Here is an 11,460-nt window from a genome sequence, read left to right on the forward strand (position 1 = left end):
TTGGAACGTAATACTAGTCGATCTCAAAATTTGTTTTCATTAAAAGAAAATGAAAGGTGATATTAAAATCGTTATAAAACTCAAGAATAGAGTTTTGTCATATTTTAGGCTAATGGCAATTAGGACATAATACTGGTCGATCTCAAAATTTGTTTTTAATACAAAAAATTGAAGGTGACATTAAAATCTTGAATATTTAAAATTTCTTCAGTACACATTGACATTCTCCACTTTTGTATAACGCCTTTTGGAAATATTGAATATTACATAGCCGTACTTTGGTCGGTAGCATACCACTGATTAACAATAGTATTCATGACTACTGATAAGTGTGGAGCATGGAACTTGATGGAATGTTTGTTTACATTCTACGATCCGTTAGAAGCACACCGACAACCAGAGAAGATGAGTAAGCGTTAGATCGCTTCTTCAAAGTAAATTAGTTTAAATAATTAAAGACCAAGGGGGAAAAACTCATTATGTCCAAAAATTAAAAAATGGGGAAAATTGCGATTGTAGTTTATACATGACCCCTAATATAAAGTATATTATTTATTAAGTGTTTTATAAATGTTAATCATTATAGATTAAGCACTGTTATTTTGTTATTAAGAATTGTGATAACAATTAAATATTAAGTGCACACTTTTGTAACGCGTACAAAATTTAGATTATAAAAATTAGAATTAAAATACTCCTGCAAAACGAATGTACAAAAAAGAGGAGTGCAATATGAATATTCTAAAATTCATGCACTACAATAAAACAACAAACAAACAAACGTAGAGGTAATGTTATACGCCATTTTATAAGCCTTTGCAATACAATTAACAGTATTCCCTAACTGATCAAAGTTACCGTTAACATAAGAATAATCGTATAAAGTATATTTTTATAAATGTTTTATAAATGTTAATCATTATAAATTAAGCAATGTAATTTTGTTATTAAGAATTGTGATAACAATTAAATATTAAGTGTACATTTTTGTAACGCATACAGAATTTAGATTATAAAAATTAGAATTAAAATACTCCTTCAAAACGAATGTACAAAAAAGAGGAGTGCAATATGAATATTCTAAAATTCACGCACCATAATAAAACACCGAACAAACAAACGTGGAGATAAAGTGGTGTATTGAAATAAATGACCGATAGCATACGTCGATATGGAAGAACGATTTCAAAAGAATAACGAACTCACGAGAAAGATAAAATAAAATTCATGGAATCAGAAACCATAAGGAAAAAATTGAACACCTCCTTCGCAGTACCAGAAACCGTAAGCTTCGTAAGCAAGAGTCCCGGACCCGACGCAACAGCGATCTTCATTACACTTACCAAAATTTAGATTATAAAAATTAGAATTAAATACTCCTGCAAAACGAATGTACAAAAAAGAGGAGTGCAATATGAATATTCTAAAATTCATGCACCATAATAAAACACCAAACAAACAAACGTGGAGATAAAGTGGTGTATTGAAATAAATGACCGATAGCATACGTCGATATGGAAGAACGATTTCAAAAGAATAACGAACTCGCGAGAAAGATAAAATAAAATTCATGGAATCAGAAACCATAAGGAAAGAATTGAACACCTCCTTCGCAGTACCAGAAACCGTAAGCTTCGTAAGCAAGAGTCCCGGACCCGACGCAACAACGATCTTCATTACACTTACCAAAATTTAGATTATAAAAATTAGAATTAAAATACTCCTGCAAAACGAATGTACAAAAAAGAGGAGTGCAATATGAATATTCTAAAATTCACGCACCATAATAAAACACCGAACAAACAAACGTGGAGATAAAGTGGTGTATTGAAATAAATGACCGATAGCATACGTCGATATGGAAGAACGATTTCAAAAGAATAACGAACTCACGAGAAAGATAAAATAAAATTCATGGAATCAGAAACCATAAGGAAAAAATTGAACACCTCCTTCGCAGTACCAGAAACCGTAAGCTTCGTAAGCAAGAGTCCCGGACCCGACGCAACAACGATCTTCATTACACATATGTAAACGACCAGCTTCGGGTCTCGCGAGAATACTCGAGATTGGTCCAGATATAAGTCCGATAACGCTGCCGTTAGCCAGAACGTCGCGGACAGCACGAGGACTGATACGGTCGCCGATTAGATGACATCTTCGGAGAAACGGCGCTCGCAGTATGCATAAGATCACGACGGGAGGTCGAGTCTCAATTTGGTATTCCACGAAGGGCCTTCCAATTGGCGGGGAACGAAAGGCAAGGTGGTTCCATTGAGGAGGACCGGGAGGCAGCGTAATAGTAGATCGAACGCGAAGATTACGGGAGTATTAATCAGAGCAAACCGAGAGCGACGTGCCGCCCACGTAACGGGGCTGCGATGACCTAACATCCTGTATCACAGCCAACCTCGTGCTCTGAATCCGTCGAACGTGTTTGCTGCGACGGTTTATACATAGGATGAGTTTATCGACGGAAAAGAGATCACGGAAAAGGAGGGAGAAAGTGGAGGATCGTTTCGATTAATTTCGCGAGAGGAAGAGAGTCAAGCGTGCACATCATAGACATGTGATATTCATTTTCATATGTCTATGGTACATATCGTGTGTTTACGTATTGTGCTTCAACGATTTCCAAAATTCTAAAAATATTTAAAGTACAAAGTTGTAAAGTAGCATGCAATGATTTTACACAAAGATATGGTAGTTGTACCAGAAGGATATGAATATTTTAATAAATCTAGAAAATTGTTTTATTTCTTTTAAGTATCGTCTATCAATATCACAGATTCTTGTGTATACAATCGTGTATTAAAATATAAACTTTCCACATTATGTATTTTTCATTTTAAAAATTCTTGAAAATTCAACGATTTTCTCTTCCTGTTAAATTTCTTTACAGTTTTGTTCTTCAAAGAACAAAAAAAAAATACTACGTTTAATTTTGATTACTTTTATCTATGAAAAATTCTGTATGTTCTTAAAATGTGAATAAACATGTGTGCAAAACCCTTTATAACCTTGTATTAGATTAAAAAACAAAAAATCCTCAAAAAGAAATAGAAATTGACGCACAAGACTAAAATACCCTTTTAGAAGGTTATAAAAGTTTCTCTGACAAAAATGTATTGATATCTTTATTAATTGTATATTTAAAAAAAAATATTTGAACTCTAATCAGATTTTGAAAACCTTTATAAAAATTTCTTATATAAACAAAAAAATTCTCAAAAGGAACTAAAAATTGACGTTCTGAACTAGAATATCCCTCAAAAACCAGAACAACCCCTAATTCTCCTTTTCGCAAATTCTATGATTAAATCAACCTTCGATTTCCTTCCGTCGCTAAAAGGAAGAAGACACTTTGATGCCAATGTAAACACGTTGAAACGACGCTGTTTCAAACCAGTAAGCGAATACATTCGGTTACTACAGGCGAACGTGTCGTTTTTAAACGCGAAACGACGTAAGATCAAGAAGGTCTGTCACGCAGGACGCGTGACGCGCGTCCTGTGGCCGGCTGTAAATCGTTGGATCTCGAAGGTAGGTAGGACTTTCGATTATACATCACTGTATATATCACTGTTGGACTCTATTTCGGGAATTAATGCGAGAGCAGAGCGGTAACAGTGCGATCGGGTGCGTTCGCCTCGCCTCGGATTAACGAGGACGAACTCTCGTAAAGCTTCTACAGACTGGCCTAAATATACGCGCCTACGAAGTTTCTCATAACGAACGATGTAATCCGGATTTCCTGCGGCTTTGGATGTTCCGTACGCCTGGTGCTTTATTTTCCTCCGATCCGTGGCCGTCCATTGTCTTTCGAAAAAAACAATGTACAAAGAGTCGAGGCGTCACACTATCCTGACGACGAATAATAATCATAAATTGATTCTGGAATTTATTGCACTAGGAAATTGATCTCTTTCAAAATGGCGACTTTGTTTATAGTGGCGTTATTTAGAGGTAACAATGATTTTTATTGCTCTTTGATTTTAAGCTTGAGAAAGAGAAAAGAATTCTTATTATATATTCCTCGAGACCTGATGTAAGATTTTTTTGAAAAATTAGGAAATTCAGAAATTGACAGCAGTTTATGTTTCTTTCTCGCGTCTTCTCTACCGGAGGGAGGTAACTTTTGTTTTATTTCTTGAAATCTATGTAAGATTTCTACTGAAGAAAGTCTGAATGATAAATATATACGCGAATAAAACTTACACATGCATATGTATATAATAAAAATTGATTTCGAAACATCAATCCTATTATTTAATTTAGATATCAATAAACGTACAGAGTACGAATACTTATGGAACCTACTCTATCAAGGTAACAGAACCTTTCTCGTAGAGAAAAGATAAAATCCAAATTTTTAATTAATAATATTAGTATTTTATTAGTTCATTATAGCCCATTTTCATTAGATGTTTAGAAAAAGCGATCAGACGTAACCGAGACAATCGTTTACTGTGCATCCATGCAAAATCTATGCAAAATCTAGCATAGATCGATCTTCGAGTTGGAAGATCGCAGAAACAGAGAATCCTGTCTCCATCGCGGCTGCTTGAAACTGTTCAAACTCCGTTGGGAGTCGAATAAATTACGCGGTCGGACCTTGTCGACCTTTCGCGCGCGATTTTTCCAACGACCAGCCGACGTAACCGATGCCATTACCCGCGTTTCCTCGTTCTGTCGGCATTATTTATATCCGTCGTCGCCAGAGGTGCTGGGGCAGAAACGTTTATTCGTGGCCCGCGTGACTCACGAGACGCCCCTCGCGATGAAAACGAAACACCTTCTGCTCGCGATTCTCTGGGGCGCGATAACCGCTCTGTCACCCATATATGAACCGCTCGTACCATGGATAATGTAAAACCCATAAAATATACCCAATAATTGAGCATCGCGAAAAATTGGAATGTACTTCAATAATTTCGTTTTACTGATATTAAGGGGGTATTATTGTGTAGAAGTTTGTTTTTTCAGTAATTTTTAGGAATTAATTTTGCGAAAACTATCAAACCAGGATTTTTATGCATAATAAAACACGTTTCAACTAACAACACAAATTTTTATGAAATACTTCATTGAGATCTATATAAGTTATGCGCTGTTATGCAGGTTGTAGCGTGAGACGCTCGTTCAATCGGGCGCACAGGCTGTGGCGGTTCTAGTCGTCTGTGACAGAAAAACAAATTTTTTTTCCAATATATATGAATGTAGTTATCGTCTGAACTAGAATTAAGTAAGTACTAAATTTTTTATCGGAATCGCAGCTGTTTGATAATTAAGGTTTAATTTTCCCGGAAAATTGTCAACGAAACTATGAGAGCAGAGCTAAAATATGCAAGCTACCGGTATAATTCTAGTTCAGACCATAGGTGATGGTGCCCTCGAAATGTGTGTAAAATCAGAAGTCAGTCGGTCCAATAGCTTTTGAGAAAAGCTATTTGAGCTTTTGACTTGAAAAATGTCGTTTTGAGAAAAACGTGTTTAAAGTTTGTTATACATTTAGCACTAATACTGGCGAACAGCCTTTAAGCGTCTGTAACTATGAGAGCTCTACGAATTTCAAATTAATATCTTAGAGGCACTTTCTCAAAACCTCGAATGATAAGAAAATGCAAAAAAAGAATCGAATTTTTTAAGTTTCTAGACGATAATACCCCCTTAACTGAAAATGTTTGCTATGAATATAAATAGTAACCGCATTTAAACATTAATCAATGCTTTAACAAGTGACAGCTGTTGATATTTTTAACTTTGAAAGTGAAATTCTAATAATTTGTTCGATATGAACATGAATTTGATACTTAGGGTCACTGTTTTAGGGGCGACACCACAATAGTGGCTGAAAGAAATGCTCAACTTTGATAATTAATTTGAGAGTATCGCAAAAGAAAGAGTCGAGTGGTCCGAGTACAATGGTCCATTGAGACTGAATGCTCGGACTGGCTACCTGATTCATAGAGTTTACTGAGTTAAGATCGTGATCTTGGATTATTAGTGGCGTGTCGAGTATTAACTGATATTGTACATATATTCTCAGTACACTTATTTTTCTAGTCAAATAAAAGGCTGAACTATAGTAAATATTCCAAAATTAATAACGAATAAACGACGATAAAGAGGAAGAATATTTTCTAAAAATCTCCTCCAGTGATGCGCATGAGACGAGATAAATCGAAAATTCGAGATCGGTACGCATGTTTCGAGATTTTTCGAGATCAAGATCGAGATCGTAGAAATCTCGTCTCGTCTCGTGCGCATCACTATTCTCCACCCTATAGTTCATTCATAGATGCAAAATTCATCTCAATGAAGATTGTGGTATTGTCACAAAAAATTCGTGAAAATACCGTATGATTCTCGGGGTGGCGAACGCTGGTTCGACAGAGCTGGAAGGGTGGCCTCGCGAGCGTCGAAGGCGAGAAATGGCACTCGATCATACTTATCGCCCACAGATGAAAGTTTATCGTCACTGAGCTGTTACATGGATCACGATGAAACTGGAGGCAGGCCCGCTCGCCTTGATCCCGAATGAGAACATAAAAGGAGAGCGGTTCTAGGCACCTGTTATCGGACCTGTCTTGAAGTAAACTATTGTCTCGGGGAAATTGATGACGACTACAATAATAGGACTCTGTTCTACTCAGGAATTACGATAATAGAGAGAGAGAGAGAGAGAGAGAGAGAGAGAGAGAGAGAGAGAGAGATTTATTAACATTTTACTTGACATAACTATTATTTTTTCCTATCAAATAAACATTCAACGTAATTATTAACTCAACACTAAAAGTACAATTATACTGTTCTAAAAAAAAGAAACATTTCTTTCAGAATTGGAGCTTTTCTATACATATAAACACAACTATTCAACTATTCTATTTCGACACAACTATTTTAAATTGAAATTCTTAAGGATCAAGTCACCACAGAAACCGAAGATCAAAAGAAAAGCTTCAAACACCTGCAATTACGAACTTGGTAAGCACTGGAGTTTAAATGAGGTAGATAGGAGCACTTCCGTCGTACGTATCTCGTGGGAGGTTTGACGTTTATGTGCTTGATAAAGCACACAAGAACGAGTCCCATTCAATGATTGCATAATTGTTTGCGAACTGGGACAATTGAAAGAAGAACTTCGCTGCCGATATCCAGATACAATTTCCTTTATTAGTTACCCAACGACATCTCGAGAACGAATTAAAATTATTAATAGTCGTGAGTCACGGTACCAACAACAACCATTTTACTTCAGTCATTATCGATAACGTTCAAATTTAAAGATTTACACAAGTGCTTCGTTAATTCTAACCCACAATTCCAACCTAGAATTTTCTAGAAAAAATACTTGTTTATACTATAACAAAAACAGAGCAATGCGCTCACTCTACCGTTTCAGCAACTTATACAATTTTTCTCCTACAATTAACATAAATACCATAATTGATACCATTTACATTTCGAAGGAAACGCGTGCAGAAATTTAACAGGAAAGCTTCCGTAACGAATGAGAAGTAACGACGTAATTATTTTCCATCCGGTTTAGAAACCAAGCGCGATTCAATTTCGAATCCAGTAGGAGCGCAATTATACAATTATATTGTAGAGATCGAATCTAATATCTCAATACCAGCGCACGTTTGCGAAAGAAGAAATTATACTCTTCTCGCGGTAATCGTGGGTAAATGAAAGTCGATATTTCATTATCGAGGTTCCAGCCAACGCCAACGCCATGGAACGGCGCGAATCACTTGCTCCTCTGTTTCTGGGACGAAGACTTAAAAGGAGATCGTGGTCGTCCTAAACACGTAGGAGTGCTACTTTATGTAATTAATTTTCAAGATGTAATTTTATTTCGTTTATCATTTTCCAAATACGAACGAGAAATATCTACTGCGACAGCCTCGCACGTAGAAGCTTGCCAGACATTTTCTTTCAGGTAGTTAATCAGTATTATTATTATATTATTATTAGTTGTTATTACTTAATAATTTCTTAGTAGTAATTACTATCACAAATATTATCTTTTGTCTTTACAATTGTAATATGTAATTTATTTTTGTCTTTATTCTATTATTTACAGCATTTGTAAATTATTTATTATTTGTAGTAGTAATAATTTTTATTAATAGTGATAATAAGTTGATAGTGATTTATTAAGTAATAATAAGTTAATGTTAAACTCACGCTTTTATAGAAATATACAGTAGTAACTGTCGTTTACATATCAATAAACTTTGTGAATCATCTTGACTCAAAGTACGTTAGACGTCATTTTGTTTTTCTTTTCTCTCGCGAATAAATTTATCAAGCAGAAAATGTATTCCTTCTAACTTTATAAAAAAAAAACATATTGGTATACAGTATCGTGGAACTTCGATTATCGAAAGAGTAAAACCTTAAATATCATCTGAATTTCGTATTAGTTAACCCTTAAATACCTAATTTTCCAAATAAAATTTGAAGAAAAGTACCAATGCATTTATTATTTGAACAATTTTTAACAGCCAATTATTAAAATCAAAGCAAATGTACAATTCGATTTAAAAGTCCGGTATCAAGTTTGAAAATTGGGGCATTTAAGGGTTGAAAGCATCTACATATCGTTATCTTCAGCAAGTCGAGCTTTATCGCTCTAAAAAAACTTCATTAGAGAATAACGTTCGCGGGATAGAGAACGAAGCAGAAAATTTTTCGTGTGAAAAATTCCATTCGTACGGACACTTTTCTGACAAATACAACCAGTGAGCTGCACCTACGGAAATAACGCTTACGCAGCGATTCGGTGTTCCTTTTATCGGCGGAACTGTACACATACCTTTAAGAATGTTGGTTACGTATGAGTCAAGTAAGTAACCAAATGACTTTTAATAACGATGACTCAGGCACGTGAATCGAACGAATCGCCGATTTCTGGAATGATGTGTCTGCAATGCTTCCAGGACTAAAAAAAGTCGCGTTAATTCTGTGACGTCACGAATGACGAATAAAGTAGTTGCAATGATGCAAAGAATATTCAAGTTTTAACGAAACGAAATTCTAACAGACATGTAAATGTTGGGCTGACTAAACTGTCTTTTTTCGTACATTTGCATTTGTTTTTCATATTTTTATCATTCGTGAATACATAAAATGAAAATGACAATGAAAATGAATACATAAAATGAAGATGAAGATGAAAATGAAGACGAAGATGAAGGTGAAGATGAAGATGAAGGTGAAAAAGAAAATGAAAAAGAATACATATAATGAAAAAATGAAAATGAATACATAAAATAAAGATAGAGACGAAGATGAAGATGAAGACGAAGCTGAAGATGGAGATGAAGGCGAAGGTGAGTATGAAGACGAAGACGAAGACGAAGGTGAGTATGAAGACGAAGACGAAGACGAAGGTGAGTATGAAGACGAAGACGAAGACGAAGGTGAAAACGAAGGTGAAGATCAAGACGAAGACGAAGGTGAAGACGAAGACGAAGACGAAGACGAAGACGAGGGTGAGTATGAAGACGAATACGAAGACGAAGGTGAAGACGAAGGTGAAGATCAAGACGAAGACGAAGGTGAAGACGAAGACGAAGACGAAGACGAAGACGAAGACGAAGACGAAGACGAAGACGAAGACGAAGACGAAGGTGAAGACGAAGGTGAAGGTGAAGGTGAAGGTGCAAAAGAAAATGAAAAAGAATACATGAAATGAAAATGAAAATGAACATGAAGATGAAAATGAAAATTAACTAACCTTTACAATAAATTTGGCATGTTTTCCATATTTTTATCATGCATGAATACATAAAATGAAGATGAAGATGAAAATTAACTATCCTTTACAATACATATGGCATGCTTACCAGATTGTTATATTCCATGAATACATAAAATGAAAGTACAAAAAAGAAAATGAATGAAAATGAAAACGGAAAGGTGGATTGTTTCTCTTTCTAACGGTGATGCATCTCCAGATTTCCAATTACAGGCAGGCCTGTGTCTTCCCTGCTTTATCTATGACAGGAGCTTTCCAATTGCCCTAATCGTCGACACAACACTGCACATCCGTACTCAACTCGACGGCTATCAGTCGGCTGTGTAAACTCGTATTTTTCATCCAACTTTCTTTTAATTAAAAATTGGCGCGTTGTCGTTTCATCATCGCTATTTGAATAAATTGAGACTTTCACATTTCAAAAAATTTGTATCTGATCAATAATTTGTTCAGTCACTATAGGTATTTGGTATCATTTGTTAACATTTGGACCACTGAGGTATTGATACTTTTTATCAACTGTTATGAACATCAGTCAATAACTAATATTTCATATATACCGAAATAATATTTCAAATAATACGTTGAATCAGCGGGGAAGTATAAATAAATATAAAAATCTGAGGTAGTCGATATCAATTACCTCCAAAACCTTCGAAATAGTTATTGACGGATGTCCATAACATTTGAGGTATTGACGAAGTATCAATAATATAAATGAAATAATATTTCAAATAATTACGAAATAAAATACCATATTATTAAAAATATTATTTCATAAGCGCGCAGGTCTGCATACAATTAATTTCAAGAAGAGATAATAGAATGTAACTAGATAACAGCCAAGTCGAAAGGGTTGAGCTATCGGAAAGCACCCAGTATCCGCATGACTCCACCTCTGAAACGTGTATATATGTTGCAAAGTGTTTTGCTCGCGAAAGAAATAAAAGAGCGCTCACCAGCCTCGTCCGAATCTGTCCCTGTACGCCGACACAGCGAAACCGAACATAGATCTCCTCTCGTTCTGATAAACCGCGTAATGTTTGGTCTCCACGTTGAACGCCTCGGAACACCAGGGTGGCGAACCGATAACGACGAGGCCAACGAGGACTGCGATGATGCTCGCGGACCACATATTTTTCCAGTCACTATACGGAGCACTGATTAGATCAAACTGTCATACGCGACGCGTGGATCGACCGTCGATCGGTAACGAGAGCACACACTTGCACACCAGCGAATGATCGATCGATCGTCGGGAACGCGATTGGCGATGGGTCAGGGTGCCGGTAGCGGCTGCACCGCAGACGACATGTGGCTTCTACGAGGCCCTCGAGACACTGCGTAAGAGACACTCTGTGAACGACGGTACCGACGAAAGGAAAAGTGGGGGATGGGGAGAACGTGGTCTGCAGACGTCTGCTTGACGGACGGTCGCGGACAGACTGAGTTGAAATCCGTTCTTTCGGTTACTCTTCGCTCGCGAGGGCTGTGCGCTGTGTGACTCCCACCCACTGCACGCGGTTCCCGCAGTTACGCTTCGCTCGAACATGCGTGCGTGCCGATCCATGGATCGCAGATCTAGGCACTTTTCGGATGATGTTAGTTCAAATATCGTGGCGAATATTAATTATTTTTTAATGATATTTATTTGGAGTAATTGTGGAATTGTTTTTTTGAAATTACGACAG

General features: G+C 36.3%; 1 protein-coding gene across 2 annotated transcripts in view; it reads right to left on the reverse strand.

Moving 5' to 3' along the window:
- Positions 1-11,230, reverse strand: part of LOC128879544 (integrin alpha-PS2) — a 131,674-nt gene extending 120,444 nt beyond the window's left edge. For both annotated transcript variants that reach the window (XM_054128793.1, XM_054128792.1), the window contains exon 1: positions 10,729-11,230. In XM_054128793.1, the coding sequence (XP_053984768.1) occupies positions 10,729-10,904 (176 nt within the window). In that variant the 5' untranslated portion in view covers positions 10,905-11,230. The remainder of the gene's footprint in view (positions 1-10,728) is intronic.
- Positions 11,231-11,460: the final 230 nt, after the last annotated feature.

The sequence above is a fragment of the Hylaeus volcanicus genome, chromosome 7 (assembly GCF_026283585.1).
Source record: "Hylaeus volcanicus isolate JK05 chromosome 7, UHH_iyHylVolc1.0_haploid, whole genome shotgun sequence".
Classification (NCBI taxonomy): domain Eukaryota; kingdom Metazoa; phylum Arthropoda; class Insecta; order Hymenoptera; family Colletidae; genus Hylaeus; species Hylaeus volcanicus.